This window comes from Cheilinus undulatus, linkage group 5 (genome assembly GCF_018320785.1).
Source record: "Cheilinus undulatus linkage group 5, ASM1832078v1, whole genome shotgun sequence".
Lineage (NCBI taxonomy): Eukaryota > Metazoa > Chordata > Actinopteri > Labriformes > Labridae > Cheilinus > Cheilinus undulatus.
The window spans coordinates 24,852,724-24,869,664 of NC_054869.1; the positions used below are offsets into that span (position 1 = coordinate 24,852,724).

Here is a 16,941-nt window from a genome sequence, read left to right on the forward strand (position 1 = left end):
TGAATAGCTGCTCAGCATTTTTGGTATAGTTTCCTATGACCTATGATGAGATACACTTTATGGATAAAACTACTGGGCCACACCTGTCAGTAACTGAATTCAGGTGTTTCAATCAGAGCCTTTGCTGCAGGTGTAGGCTATAAAATCAACCACATAACCATACAGTCCCCATTTACAAAAATTTGTGATACAAAATGTGTTGATCTTTAGAGTTCAGTGACTTAAAGCATAGTAATGTCATAGGAAGCAACCTTTGCAATAAGATGGTTCGTGAATTTCATCCCAGCTGGATACTCAACATTCCACAAACACAAGTGACATTATTAGAAAGCAGAAGTGTTAAGGAACAACAACAACTCAGCTGCAAAGCTGAAGACCAAGGAAAATCACATAATGGGGTCAAAGTCTGCTTGGGCGTTTGGCGCGTAAAAGTCGCCGTGTTCTGCTGATTCCATAGCTGAAGAGCTCTGAACTTCCACTAGCATTAATTTAAACTCAAAAACGGTGTGGCTGAAGCTTCATTGAATGGGTTTTCATGGCCGAGCAGCTGCTTGCAATCCTCACATCACTGAGTCCAATGCCAAGTGTTGGACCAACACTGGACTGTGAAGCAGAAGAAGCATGTTCTGGGGAGTGATGAATCACACTTCTCTTTATGGTAGACTGATGAGTGTGTCTAGATTTGCTGGGGGAGCATTACCTGCCTGACTGCATTATGCCAACTGCAAAGTTTGATGAAGGAGGGATAAAGGTATAGGGCTGTTTTTCAGGGTTTGGGATAAGCCCATTATCTCCACTGAAGGACTACCTCGTCCAACATCAGTGCCTGACCTCATAAATGCTCTACAGAATGAATGGGCAAACACTCCAAACTCTAGTGGCAAGCCTTCCAAGAAAAATAGAACAAGAAAAGGGTAACCAACTCCATATTAAAGTGCATGTGTTTTAATATAATGTCATTACAGACTGTGTTGGTCAAGTGGGCAAATATTTTTGTTCCTATTGTAGTTTCAGCATGTGCTTCCATACATGCTGTACCAAAAATGGACAACAGGAGGAGATAGAGTACAACTGACTTAGGTAGCAGTTAATGGAGCAGTGAAAAAACAAAATTTTGCATGTTTTATTTCCCAGCAGTCTTTTTCTTCTGACTTCATAAATGCAATGAAGTGCACCTGCCTTATTTTACACCTTCATTTTGTATTTCTAACAAATTGGAAACAACACCCATGGAAATAGTTTTTCTTTGGAATTTCTGAACATGTCTTTCCATAAAGAGACGTTGGACTGGGAGCAGCTTTTCTGTTTCATGTAATAGAAAGAGGTGATGCATTTAACTTTTGGATTCATGGAAAGATTTCAGAAGGACATTAAAATATAGGGTGCGAGTTCTCTGTTTTGTTCTCTGTTTTCAAAGCTTAAGGCTCATCCATTGACAAGTCTTGACAGGAGACTTTGCTTTTTCCTTTTTACTCCCCCTCTGCCACATAACTGTACGGGTCATTACATTACATCTTTATGAGCTCTACTATATAGTTTCTGATGTTTCTTTGTGTCCACTTTAAACATAATACTTTATAAGTGATCAGGACAAACCATGAACTGACAATGACTCCCAGTGTTCCAAGTTTTAAGTGATAAGATGATTTTTGAACCAGCTCCAGAACCTACTTTTATTTCTCTTTTCCTTGAAAACTGGAATTTTTTCATTTCCCTGTCTTCATCTTATTACATACTAATCCACCCTTTCATAAATGTGTATTTCCTTTTTTTATTTATTCATTTGTTCATTTTTAAAAAAAATAATAATCCACCTCGATTTCCTTGCAGACATCTGGCCCCCTTTCTGGTGGTCAGGGGAAGATTTATGGTTTTCAGGGAATCCCTAAAATAATCCGTTAGCTGCTGCTTGTTGATGTCGGAGTTAGGCATTTATTAAAAAGGCAGATATCATAACAAACTTTGCTTGAATATGAAGATCCTGGCCCTCCTGTGGTAGAAGTTTAGTAGATTCCAACTTAGAGAATCTAAATTCTATAAAACCCACATTAACATGACTCCATCAGGCAGCTTCTTAAGCCCTTTTTCATCATGTATTTTGCTCTCTACTGTATCTTAAAGTCTTAAGTCTTCTTCTCCAATTGCATAGAGTTCAGTTGAGAGCAGGTCAAAAGTTTAGGGAAAACAGAGCAATAGCAATGTTTATCTTTTTTTTCCCCCCCCAAATAAAAGGTCATTGCTGAGCCTTCTAAAAACAACATATCAAGAAAATGTCCGTAGAGATCTTCCAGGAAATCACTAGTTACTATACATTTATTAGTGACCATTCAAAGCAAAAATATCTATTAAAATCCTTACGGTATAAAGTTTGGCTCAACAGCCTCGCTGAAGCTACAGTATAGCAGACAGAGCAGAGTAAAAACACACAAGTTGCAGAGGAGTAGGAGGAAAAGATGAAAACTTAAAGACAAAAAATACATCGGATTGGATTATTACAGATTATTATTTTTTAATGAATGGACTTACTGTGAAACCTAATTTGCTAAATGCTTCCATATAAAAGTGGAATAAAACATTTCCTATATTTAATGTTGTGATTTGACTGTAGGAGTCTGAGGAGAAAGCAGGAGCTGGAACTTTATTTCCTGGAACAATTTAACATCAAAGACCTGAACCGGCACCAAATGAAGCCCCGTGGAAAGACAACAGGCTTTAAAATGGCAGTATCACAAAGTCAAATCCACAACATTTCAGACTACAAAGGGCCAGCTAAACCGTGCACAAATCCTCCTTTAAAGTGAAAGTCAAGTGGAAAACTGAATAGGCTTTAAGTTTTGAAATTGAATTTAAAGTAAAGCTCACAAGCGATCTGAAGGAATACCAGTCCCCCAGTCTTTTTCAATTTTGCTGCATTCTTTCCTTACAAATAAAACATGGAGCATGACGGAAAACATGGAAATGCTGACACGCTTTTGGTTGTAAATGTGTAAAACAGGATCTGTTTTGTGTTATACACTCACATATGAGGGACCATACAGTCACATGCTAACTTTTCTTAGATATGTTGTATTGGTGTTAGCCTTAACAACAGCCTGTGTTATGCATAAAAACATAAAACAATGTTTTGAGAACAAATTTAAACTTGTGGAAAATTTAAAAAGCATAGGAAAAAGCACAAGACAGCAGTTATGTGTAGTTTACAGAGGCATTTCATGGAGAAGGGTTTAAATAACTCTTTATTATGCCTGTTTTTTTCTTTCTTTTGGTTGATATAAAAAATTCAGAAAGTAGGTTTTGCCTATGTTTAAACGTCTGATTTCTTCATTTTAAGCATGAAAAGATGCAGATTTTAAGGTACAAAAGTCACTGCTCCCAAAAAAGGTAAGAAATATAATAACAACTGGGGATGCACAATATTGTTTTTTTTTCTTTTTTTTTTTTTTTTTTTGCTGATATCTGATAAGCTGTATTTACAAATTCATTTCAGCAGATACTGATATTTAAGTATGTTTGTCAGACCTAAACTTCAGTCCTTAAAAACACACTTTAAGGTTTGAAGATGATAAAAGAAAAAAAATTACTTCTTAAAGCACACTTTAAGTTAAATAATGAGGATAAACTAAAAACAGACCTCAACATAAGGTCATAAGGTCAAAATTTACAGTCAATATATGCTGATATTCACAGACAAAATATAGGCCTAAGTTTTGATATTTGCCGATACCAATATCAGGCTGATATGCCTCAACTGGTTGTTGTACATCCAGAAATAACTGAAGCCTATGGTTTGCTACATAGATGTTCATACATCAGGTCATGAAGTCATAACGTGAAGTAATATTGTAGGTAGGGCAGGACTAGATAAGCTTTCGGCTTCTTTCTATCCCTTCTCGAACTTTGAAATTGTCATTACCAAAGGCTGAATGTATGATTTTATTTTATTGATTTTGTTTGACATTAATAAAAATCAAATAAAATAATATTGTGCATCCCTAATAACAACCTTCAAGAATTGATTGTATCATCCATATTGAAGAAATCATATTAATCTTTGACTAATATTAAGGGTAATATTATTAGTGCTTCAGTTCTGCCTGACATTGGTGTTTGTGATGTTGGTGCTGGAAAATTTGGCACAGTTTTTCCTGCTTAACCACATTCTCCAGGTTATTGGTCTGAATGCACTGACTTAATGCTTTTTTAGTAAATCCCTTATCAGAAATAATTCTGATTCTCTGTAAAACACTGACGTTTTTCGGGACTTTCATGCAAGGCTGGATTAATTATAAGGGCAACTGGGCGATTGCCCAGGGGCCCCAGACCTAAAAGGGGCCCAGAGCAGTCAGCCCATAACCATCACAACCTACCAAACCGCATAAATAAGATTGCTTAATGCTTTGCATAAGCTTGTCCACACATGTCACTGTAGTTTTAACACAGTGGAACTGACCGTGTTCATTTTGACAGCCATTTTAAATTTTAGTCTTAGTCTTAGGATTGAATGTCTTTTAGTTTTAGTCTAGTTTTAGTAGATGAAAACTAAAAAACATTTTAGTCTGTACTTTAAGTCCAAGCATTTATTCTCTTACCTGAATCCGGAACCAAATCATGTTGGTATGTTCTACGCACTCTGCCAAACCTGGGGTCCCTGCTTTCTGCTGCTAAGGGGCAGAATAGCTACAGATGCATTGTTTTTTGACAGATTCACTATAATGGATTTTGAATGTCTGACGAAAGCTGAATTACATTTATGTCAAGTTTTAGTCATCCTGATGAAAACTAAACTTACTTTTTTGTCAGTTTTAGTCATCACAGATGCTTGTTAGTCTTTTGGCTTTTGAAAAACATTTTTAGCCACAGATTTAGTGAAATTGACACTGCACTCTGAGCTGACGTACCCCTCTTCATTGGTCAGGGCGCATGGGGTGGAGAGGATACCTCAGTTAGCGAGAAAGCCTCTTCACCTATCAGTGAGACTGCTAATGTTAGCTCAGCTGCTAACATTATTAGTGACTTGGGCAGAGGGAATTCCCAAGCAGCTTGCAACCCCAGATCGGCACCTGCAGCTCCCACGCCCGAGACTGCTGAGGTACTACTACCAGCCTCTGCAGCAGCACCTCATTGCAAACACCGTCCAGAGATCCTGCACTCTGGGGATAGAGCAACTTCAGGAAGAGGAAATTGAACGTGGGCCCTGCAGCTTTTCAGAACAGAACAGCCAGATATCCTGCATCAGTGAGGGAGTTGGGATGTGCATCCGCTCTTTAACAAACAAGATGTTTCTTTGCCACCTTCAAAACAACCGTCGTGCCAAGGGAATGGTTACTTTGATCACCGCAGACTTTAAAGACTCAGTCTACCGTAATGCATGCAAACTCCTGTCAATACAAAGGCAGCAGAATTTTGGTGGGGTGGGGGCACTTGAAAGACCTTGCCCAGGGGCACTGTGATGTCTTAATCTGGACCTGCTTTCAGTCTGATCAGTCTGAGCTCTAAATGACTGCTCATCTGTTAGTTAGCTATAAGTTGGCTATCAGGTATCCAATTATGTTCTAACACCTTAAACACTGAAAAACCTAAGCAAGTAAAGTTTCAGTCTTATTTCACACAAGTCATGTTTTTTAATTCTGACAAATGTAAGCCCAGGGGAGTGGTAAAAAAAGCGTCACACCACACTGAGATCTGTGTGAAATGTTAAGGTTGTCAGGATTTTTTTTTGTTGCTGTTGTGGTAGAAAAAAAAAGAATGATAAGAGGTTCAATCTTAGTGTCAATTAAATCCTTTAGTAACCTAAAAGCTGTATTTTAAAAATGTAGATTTGTCAATTCACTTCACTTTTTCCAAAACTCTTGAACCCTCTGTTTTGATTTTACAGCTCATTAGGATGACTTCAGGCCCAACAGCCTCAGGGCTTCTGTTTGTGTTCATTAATAATTCAAAACAAAAAGTTGGCAACCTGATGAACAAAAAGATGTAAACCGATGACACAGATAAATAATGTTAACTAGAATAAGCATACACATATTGTTGACTGAAACTTTGTGGAATAGTTTTGGCTGAGGGGACATTTTAAAACTGTCCTTTACAAGTATCAAATTTTGATCAATACTGCAACTTGGTGAGTAATTTAGTTGTCTTGCACTAAAAAACAAACAAACAAAAAAAAAAAAACCCCTGAAAATCCAGCCACTTTTGTCAGTTTTATGTGTTTCAATTACATTTCCATTTAACTGAGTTAATTACTTAAACCAATAAATACCTATTATGTAATGAAATAAAACTGAGATGAATGGACTATGAGTATTTAAGCAAAATTAGCACATAGAATTTCATAGAGGCTCTCTTTGTTGGTTCAGGGTCACATTATTACTGCTAACTGTTTTAAGCTAACGTGATTGAGGCCTGCTTTTAGATGTGTGGGCTTTTCCTACCTTTACCTATCATAAAATTACCAGTAGTTCAAGTGAGTGAAAACACAACAGAAAATGTTCAAGTGTCAGATTGGGATTCTGATTCTGAAGAAGGCAAAATTGCTCTTAGGGTTAAAAACTTGTCTGCAGTTCAAACTTATGCAGGCTTACAGGCTACTTGCATTCACTGGAAACGTTTTTTTGGTGTATTGTCTTTACTTTTTAAGGAGGTTTATTTGGTCTGGTTAATACTTGTAAATAAGTGGCCATTTAAAACCATTCAAACCATTTAAATTTCCCTCTAAATACCTGGTAGCAGACTTCACAGCTATAGGCTACTTTCGACCAAAACATTTGAATTAAATTATTGATATAAAGTCCATGATTTCTGTGATTTAAAAAAAAACAGATCTACATACATTTTGTAGATTAAAAGGTCATAGAGCAGTATAAAAATCACACTAATTTGATTTTGAATTTTTAATTGTATATACCTCCCCATGTAGGTAATCTCTGACAATGTTCTTTGTTTATAATAGATTTGTAGTAAAGTGAGATTAAAAAAAAAACAACTTCCTACAGTCTGTAATCAGCAGGCCCAACGTACGGCTTGGGTGATGGTAATGTTACTTACAGCAGATGGCGCTATAGACTCAATCGTCAAATCTTTCAAATCTGAGCGAAACAGTTAACGACACTGCAATAATTCTATCAAACTTTGTGCAAATGTGCTTGAATCATTCCCGAGAGGAACTTAACTCTTTAAGGAATAATTGAAGAATGCATAATCTGTGTAATTTTTAATTAAATCGGCCTAACATCAGTTAAACATGTAATCTACTCAATCTGCCTGCATGTTTCATTAACCTTGATATTATTTATCTTGGAATCTAAGATTTATTAATCATTCCTTCTACATGATTGCCATTATAAAAGCTGCCTTCTCGTTGAACTGCTCAAGCTTTGACCCTGCCTCCTATGGCTGTGCAATGCTCTGGTTCAATTAGGCTTGGGGCGTGTTGGGCGGGGGGAGGCTCGACCCTGTAGCCTACAGTGATAAAGGCGAAGCAATGGGACAGTCTGACCTCCCACCGGAGGAGTGGCGTTGACAGAAGGATGGTCCAGCAGATAGAGGCGGCAGCATGCTGAGCGCAGTCGTCGCACAATGCCACATAGAAACTTACCAGATCAGTGGAAGTAGACTTCTTCACCTTCATGCCACCACAGGGGTGACAACACGAGCTAAAGATCAAGAGTTCAGCGGTGAGTACTCTACTCTAAAAGTTGTTTACAACTCCTTTGCAGGGCCGTGTGTGCATGTGCGGAGACGCGCCTTGAAGAAGATCAACATACTATTCCTGCCGGGTTTCCTTCGCCTTGCCATGAGGGTTTTAGCGTCTTTCAGAGCTTAATGCAAATTTGACTACTTAAAGAGTCATGCTTCCTGTGTAATTTTGAGTTTTATGTCAACCCTTGATAAATGTATCGCGCCATTAGAAGGATTTCTTGTGCGTAAAAACGCAGCCGGAGTTTCTGTTTAGTTTTGATTAGGGATGCTGTCAAACTCTAGTGCTCACTGCTTACTGTAAGCTTTTTGAATCTTGCAGCTGTAATATTGTATAGAACTTGTCAGAAAAGTGACTGATAACAGTGTTAAGTCTTGCATGGATGGGAAAATATCATTATTTGTAATTCTGATTTCTGAAGAGGTGTCACTACTGTAGTAATTTTTAACTGAACTGTATTTTTTAGTTGAATCATTATTCAATTTTTGGACCATCAGCAGGCCAATAACAGGTCTGCCTGTGATCTTTGTGCCTTATAACAATCTTTGCACGTTTTTCATAATGTCACTGTAGCTCTGGAAATGCCCCTCTAGGTGAAATGATTGGAAAAGATCCTGTGAATGTAAGTTGAGTGAGTCCACAGAGAGCAGAGAATGACCTTCTCCTGTGTTTCTTTGTTAGGTCAAACATCAGCAGCAGCTCTGGTGATCGGCTCTGCTCAACACCTTCAGTAAGGAGATTTATCACACGCAACCTGAAGAGATGAGCAGCAAGAAGTAAGTGACTTCAACAAGCTTTGCAAAAGCACTTTCCCCTTATTGGAAGCTTACTGACCTTATAGTACATGTTCAATAAGGACACCTTGTTAGTAACAGACAGATATAGGTGATGGATGAATTTTTCAGAAACAAGTGGATCAAGAAGGAGGATGATAAGTTATTTTTTAACTCTGCACCCAGACGGTGTTGGCTTCTGCTGCCTTTGCTGTATTTCAAATGCACAGTGATCCTTTCTGATATACTGGTAAATGCAATCCACTTTACGGTCTAGGTCAAGATTACATCATTGTATAGGACAGCTACACAGAGCTTGACACTATGAGCCCCTATTAATATTGTTTAAAATTTTCCCATGGTAAATTTCAAGCATAAGGATTCAGGGTAGAATGGGGTAAAATGCTTTTATCCTGAGTGCACAATTTTTGCCTTGATGCTGCACAATTAAGGTTATAAATGATAAGCCTGACAGCATTGTAGGTGTTTTTTTAAGGAAAACAGCTCTGTTGAAAATACATAGTTGCACACTACTGTATGTTTATGGGTATTTTTTAAAAACTTGACTCGGGGGACTCTGGGGCACTGATGACTCTAAAATTGTGTCTTTATGGATTCTGTTGCAAGAAATAAATCACCAAATTCATACAAAAGCATCAAACTTTTGGGCTAAGAGTTTGAATTCGTTGCATCATCTTTAAATCACTCTCTTCTGAGATCCAAAACACAAAAATGCACACCTGCTTGCAACTTCTGCCTGACACATCTCCAACAGTGCTGCATTGCCAGCTGTAGCCTTCAGCTGGGAGCCAGCCTTCACTGATGTTTAGCTCTGTCAAACCTGGAAAATCTCAAAGTGGTGGATCACCCCTGCAGGTGGCCCTAGGATCCTTGCCTATCCTTCCTTTGGAGCCAGAACTAGTTCCCCTTTTCTGACTCCTGATGGGTCTTTCATGGCCTTCTTCAGCTCTGTGTGCTGGATCTTGAAAACTCAGACAGGAGAAAAATCAACTGAGTGATAAAAAGACAACACAATATGACCGTTACCGTGACTTCTAGGATGTTAAGTCCTCGCTAAATTTTCAATCGCTTTCTCCTGCAGTGGAACCTTCTGGTTTGGTGAGACAATGAGAGACAAATCTCTGAACATTGAAAACTCATGGCAGATGAAATCCCAGTGTGGGTATTATTGAACATAAACTACAGGCGATCCTTTTAGTGTGTGCAGAGATTTAGTGACATCTGATACCTAATGACATTTTGCCTTCATTCTATGAGGAATTACACTTTCCAGACATGACTGGATTACAGGATAGTAGATATGTGACCTGGACATTTCATATCTCCTGTAGTGACTACAGCAGATACTGTATACCATAACATAGCCCGGATGCCTTAAGGCTGTCTGTGTTTCAATGGTTTGGACGTACATTCAACAATTGCATCAGCTTGGGTACAGAGAACACCCTCTCCACCCCAAACAGATAGTGGATGCAGTCTCCATGCAGATTACTGTACAGTATACAAGAATACAATGACAGAGAGACTGATACCTTATCTGTGAAGTGTCAGACAGATAATGTACTATCAAAAGTGCAAAGTAACAGCTTGTGAAGTTTTGATTGCTTGTACTCCTTGTTATGAGGTAGCTTGAAAGTTTATCTATTGATCCCCAATAACTGATAAAAGTAGAAATTTATCTTCTGATAATTTTACACTGTTAGAAAAAGAGGTGTTGTCACTGGTGAAGTAACATCACAAGATTCATTGGAAAGTGAAAAAAAAAAAACATAGACCGAGCAATCAGTGCTTGGTCAGTCCACTTTTGTCTTCTGGAAAAATATCAAGGCAACGTGAGGTCAAACTAAGATAGATCAGGTGCAGCAATAAAGGATTTTTCCATAGATATGGCTATAGTGGTGAATATAAAGTACAGCAGTAGACATCACATCCCACAAATTTGAGAGAAATTTTAAAAAACAAGTTGAGGTCCATAAGTAAGAAATATATTCTTGTCAGGTCAGTATCTTAACACAATAGGCAAAGGCTGCTGCATACACCAGGATAAAGAGAACAAGGGCTGTCATGCTAGTTTACATGAAAATGAACAACATGAAGTAAGCCAGTAAGAAACTGCATTAGACCTCTTTTTATTTGTTTACAATAAGAAAAAATTGCAATTCTGCAAGTAAGAAAATACACAAAAATGTTAAAAAGCAACAGAGCCAAACGATCTGTTGTTCTTCAAAGAACTATAATTCCATCTAGATTACAATATAATCTTTAAAGCACACGGTTATCAATTTGGTAGCATGTCAAACCCACAAAAATCTGAAACCCTGCCAACTCATTTAGATTAATCTTCCCTTTCTGCTACTGCACAGGCTCTACAGACTTTCCCTGTAAGATTCACTCTGGTTGTTAGCTGTAGGTTTTGCAACGAGCATGAATTAATTGTGGGAAAAGGAGAGATCAGATTAAAGTTCATCAGTAAAAGTTAACAACACTTAGCAGGTTAAAGCAAGGTGAAAAAAATGTCTGTAAATTATCTGCTGCGCTGAGATTTAATTAAAGAAAGAAGCATTCAAGGAATAAACAGGCTTTAAATACAAGCAGAGAGCACAGAACATTCAGAAATAATATCACAAAATAATAAAGCGCACATAACATCATTAATGACCAATATTCAACAGATACAGTGAATCTTACACCAAAATGCCAAGCATTTCTTACCTACTCAACAAGTGATTGTATAAGCATACTTTAAAAATCCTTTTTGGGTGCAGGCTTTAGGGTACCAGCTTAGACTGAGGGGAGCTGGTCCTGCTATGTCCATGATTGTTCCATAGGTGGCAATGGAGGAAGTAAGAAGGCCAGTAGTAAGACTCTCAGGTTTCTGCACATGCTGAATCATGATGCTGTTTTAAAAATCACATCCACCCCAAAGTTCAATTAGCTGATTATTTTTAAAGATTCTTTGACTATTTAATTAATAAATCTCAATTTTAGAAAAATGTGGGCAATGGGCGAATATTACATAAAATCAACTCATCAGGAATAAGGAAAAATATTAATCAAAGAGAGTAAAGCTTGGATAAAGCTTTGCTCTCTTTCATAAGCTTGCATAAAATTTAACTTCTTTTTTTAGCCATATAATAAACAAGAATAATTTTTAAAATAATTATTATAATAACTGAATTCAAAACTTTCTTCAAAGAAGGTGTTTACCTTTTTGGGGGTTTTTGACTCATCAAAAGTTTTAAAAAGTATTAAAGCAGGAATAATAATTACGCGATTGGTCAAATCTGCTGCTAATCTGACAGATTTTGTGGGGTGGCATGGTAAACAGTAAAGTAGATCTAGGACCGGCACTGCACATGTGGATGTTCCCACAAATCATTGCAAAATAAAAAAAAGTGCTGACACATCTGTGTGAACAAGGCACTCTACAAAAGACAGATTTAGGATTAGGAGGACTTCCTGAAAATAGCTGTGACTGTAAAAGTGAAGAAGCACAAATGAATACATTTAAACCTTCAGCAATTGCACTAGGTTCTTATCATAACCTTTCTTTTTTAACATTTTTTTATTTTTTATTTTTTTATTATTATTTTTTTAACTTACCTTATTTTATTGGCAACAGATAAAAGACATGATACACATTTCTCAGAACAGAGACGAACAAACAAAACAAAACACATGAAACACATTGCTCACACACAAAAGTGTAACCCTTGTCCCTCCGTTCAAACCGTCCCAGATGTAGAGCCCTTCCATCCTCTCAGATATTGTTCTCAAACAATATCAACGTCACAGCATGTTACTTATAACAGTTTGCATGTTTGTTTACAAAACGCAAAAACACAAAAAATGAAAGGTAGTAATTCTCAGATCATAGGAGTTGAGAATTGCCAACGCTTGACAGTTCACCAAATTGAAATATATATTGAATTATATGCCCTTCATATTTTGAGTTACTGTTTAAGGAGAGATGTCAGAATATTTTCTAGACAGGACCATGTTTCAGTGTATTCCTTATTGTTGTTTTCCAACCTAAAAGCAACCTTTTCGAACCTCATCATTTCCATTGCTTCTGCGATCCAATCTTTATGGGATGGGGCTGTTGACTCAATCCAGTTCTTCATTATTACTGTTTTTGTGACCATGCATAGAGATAGAAATATTTTCTTATTTTTTTGCAGGGATATCATTACAGCTGTGCAGATCGCCCAGTATACATGTATGTCTGTATTTCATTGGATCACTGCTTGTTTAGTTATGCCAAACCAATGTCTTTAATTTTACTACAATCCCATAGCAGAACTTTTTGAACTGGTCATGGTTAAAGAGTACATCTTCAAAGCTGTATGTGTAGAACTTACTTTTTCTATTGGAATTTTCTCTTTGATAGCATGCTGTAGGGAGATGTAATTTAGATATTCACTTTTTGGGATGAAGTATTGTGTGACTAGTTTATCAAAAGTTTTGAAGCAGTTGTTGGAAAATATGTGACAAAGTTTTTTGACCTCTTTTTCTTTCCATCTGCTCCAATTGATGGCCTTTTTGTTTATTGTTATATTAGAATTCTGCCATATAGTTTGGTTTACTGATGTTGTTGTATTAATTCCAATTATTATGTACATGATTTAAGAATGTTAAATGTTGCTTCTAATTGACTGTACATGAGTTGCTTTGGAAGTGTTTTCAGATAATACAGAGTTTTTGTACCAATGTTGAAGTTTTGTAAACATACTTTCCTCCATATGCTTTCAATCCTTGCTTACAGATGGATTAAGTAATTTGCTGACATGTTGGCAGCCAAAGGACAGATAATAGTAAAAGAAATTGGGGAGCTGTAAACCACCATTTATGTATGCATTAGACATCCTTTGATATGAACATCTGGCCTTTTTCCCATGCCATAAAGGTGGAAATAGTTTTGTGCAGGTGGTCGAACCAGCTTTTATGTATTGTGACAGGCAGCATTCTTAACACATAGGTCATAACCTTTCTTTATTATAAATCAGAGGTGTCATGTTCTCACTAATGTCAAAAACAATGTTGGGTAGAAAAGGTAAATAGAGCAACCATTAGGGATCCCCTTACTGTACGTATTAGATTAGTTTAGATTTAGATTAGTTTAGAAGTTTACAAAAAAGAGGCACTACATATTCCGGCCTAACATTGAGGCGGTAAAGCACTCAGGTATGTACTGTGTTTAGTTTCTCCTTCTTATAACCGTAACTGTGTTTAAAAGCTTCTACATAGAACAAGTGTTCAAGTGTTATTTTTAAAACCCCAAATATATTTTTGAAGTTTTTGCTCATCCAAAGCAGTGGTTCTTAACCACCTCCTCATCAGACATTGCAACTCAAATTCAAAGAAAAAATGTAAATCAATCAAATTCATTTCACGAAGAAAGGTTGCAGTTTGAACACTTTTGAAAAGCGCATGGTTACAGAAGGGCATATACATGCATCCATTTTATTTCTATTCCCTTTTCCCAAGATAGCATAGAAATAGCATAGTAATTTCTCATGGAACTACCTTGTTATCATGGGAAACCTTTGTTATCCTGAGAAATGTAGATTAATAGGTTGAAAAAGACTGAAATGTTCTTGTTATCTCAGAAAACTGGAGTTAAATAAGAGGTATGGATATGTGTTCACCAAGGGTTACTGTACATCATGTAGACTTTATTGCCACATTTTTTCCCAAGTACTTCTTTCAACCCAGTAAGAGCTCTGTGACCCACTTTTGGATCCCGAACCACCATCTGATCTGTAGTATTAAAAATGTGATGGACAATCCAGTCAACCTATATTTCCATCAGGATGCACGATATTGGATTTTTGTTTATTTCACATATGCTGATATTTACAAAATAATTTCAGCTGACACTGATATAGATACGGATTTAAATGAAGTTCAAACCTAAAACTTCAGTCCTTAAAAACACACTTCAAAGTTTAAGAGAGATGATAAAGAAAAAACTTCAGCTGATGTAGCTCCATTGTTCCAACCTAAAACTCCTCTAACGTATTTGTTCATACAGCTAATATTTACACCTGGTATGGGCAGATTTTATAGCCAAAATATCTGTTGTAAATACTGGCGGAAATTTTCATATCTGCTGACATTAATAATTCACTTTTTAAGCAAATATCTGCTAACATATCATACCAATATTATTATTGCTCTAATTTCCATGCCTATGGAGTTACTTTAACACTCATAATGGTGCGGTGGTAGGATTTCTGTGAATACACTTCTTTTGTAGGTGTTGTAAGTATCTCTCAAAACAAGACACTATTTGAAAAAAAAGGGAATATCTTCTGATCCTTACACATCTTTGAGTCAGAACCCTGAAACCTGACCATCTTTAGGAGTGTAGGTTTTCAGCTTACCTTTGACACTGTAGTTTCCAGGGTACTTAAGCCATGCTGTCCAGTCACTATGACCTAGATTGGGCTAAGCTGGAGAGGACTAATCATAGCATGAATGACATTATCATAAATGTATACCTGCTCATTTATGGACACAGCAAAAAAAAAAAAAAAAAAAAAAGACACAGAAAGAATTGATTGGTTTATATGTAAATTGATTAACAACTCTACATTCATAGTAGTCCTACCAGTCCTTGCCATCCTTCCTTTCCGGTATTAGCATTGCTATTAATTATTAGTGTTGAGAAAATTACTTTTACATAAATTTTAAAATTGAAGACAAGGATTTTTGACACTTCAATTATAAAACTATGAAAAAAATTGTGATTGTTTCCCAGAATCATCCACTTTGTGTGTGATCCCATTAGGATAAACCCTGGACTTAAGTCTTCTAGTATTACTTCCAACATGGCATGTGTGAGATGTGTTTTGTGTGTTGGTTAATGGGGGGATGACTCTTGGGTTGAGTTTCTGCTACTTCTTCTTATCGTAACAAAGTCTGTAATACAAAGATGCTTTAAAGTAAAAAGAGTAAATATTGTGGTTTTAGGATGGAGAAGGATTTTGTATTATATTATTCTGGCAGCCCCTAACTCCTTGTTGAGCTGATGTAGTGCTGTAAACAACCCAACACACTTAAAAACTAGTTAAAAAAGCACCTCTTCTGCTCTGGTGCCCACCACTTTTTTATTTCTTCTTCTGTGATGTTTGTTGTGAAACTCAGTGGTGTGTTTCTGTTTAGGCTGTACGGGCGTGGAGCCGCCTTAGAAAGAGGTGAAGGCTCTGATGAGCCGACCCGTCACGGGCCTGTGTGTGTCTTGTCACTTAAGTAAAGCCGGCATAATCCTGTAAGGGAGGATGAGTAGACAGACATGTGATGCCCCACTTGTTTCTTAGGTGGAGGGTGGTGTAGAGAGGGGGGCTGGCAGGCATTACCGACCAGATGGAGAGGCTTTGTAGTGTGTGTGTGGGCGTGGAACTGATTAGACACAACACGTACTGATACTTTTTTAGATGTGTTGTTTTTATAAATTTAAAACACCTTGAAATGTCTTATAACTGATTAAGAGAGAGGTCCAGAATTTGACAAGTTCAGATCTCAGTCAGTGGGGCTTTTTTTTTTTTTTTTTTTTTGCGCATGAGCAACAGCAGCGAGTCCGGCAATCATTCAATTAGCAGAGACTTCCTGTCCTCTTCCTCAACCCCCCCCCCCCCCACCCCCCAAGATTTAATCCATTGCATCGTACCTAAGGACTGCGCACTTTGCCCTGGTCGAGGACGACAGACATTTTCACATTTGAGTGTAGTTTACAGACTGAAAAGAGGAGTTAAAAGGGAGTTTGTCAATGAGTCTTTAATGGGTGGAGATGACTGCCACCAGCAGCACCAGACTGAGCCCCAGTCCAAACTTACTACAGGTGAACGAGCCAAAGCGGTATGGCTCTACGCTGTCGCTGGAGGAGAAATGTGAGCAGTCTTTTTTCCTCTTCTACTACTACAGGATGGAGGATGAGGCGGTGCTGGACCGGGGGGCGTCCTTACTCAAGCACATGTGTGATGAAGAGGAAGTAGAAGGTAAGCTCACCTGAAATTCAACTTATCTGTGATCAAAAATGCCTGCTTTACTTCATTCAGGTACTCTTCACTCTTTTATATGTCAAGTATACAATACGTTCTGGGTCATTTTGCCCTTTTCTTTTCTTTTTTTTTTTCTTGAAAACCTATTTGTTTAAAAATAGTTAAAAGATTGAAGTAAGGCCACTCATTGAGAGAAACAGGAAGGGCGACATTAAGCCTTTTAGAAGCGGCCACATTTCACTTCCTGCGTGCACACCGTGACGGCTCAACTGTTTTGAGAGCTGGCACAAGACGGATGTAGAACAGGCAGCATGTGATCCTATGTTTACCTCACTAATACCCACAAAGGCCTACATGAAAACAACAGAGAAAGGAAAACAACCAACCAGGTTGCTTAAACATCTTAAGCATCTTTATACTCTATTTGGATTGATTTGATATTTCTCAG

At 37.4% G+C, this 16,941-nt stretch overlaps 1 protein-coding gene across 3 annotated transcripts in view; it reads left to right on the plus strand.

The window, feature by feature from the left end:
• The first annotated feature begins 7,569 nt into the window (after positions 1-7,569).
• Positions 7,570-16,941, plus strand: part of slc4a4a (solute carrier family 4 member 4a) — an 86,431-nt gene continuing 77,059 nt past the window's right edge. For all 3 annotated transcript variants that reach the window (XM_041787464.1, XM_041787465.1, XM_041787466.1), the window contains exons 1-3: positions 7,570-7,673; positions 8,378-8,472; positions 16,417-16,490. In XM_041787464.1, the coding sequence (XP_041643398.1) occupies positions 8,459-8,472; positions 16,417-16,490 (88 nt within the window). In that variant the 5' untranslated portion in view covers positions 7,570-7,673; positions 8,378-8,458. The remainder of the gene's footprint in view (positions 7,674-8,377; positions 8,473-16,416; positions 16,491-16,941) is intronic.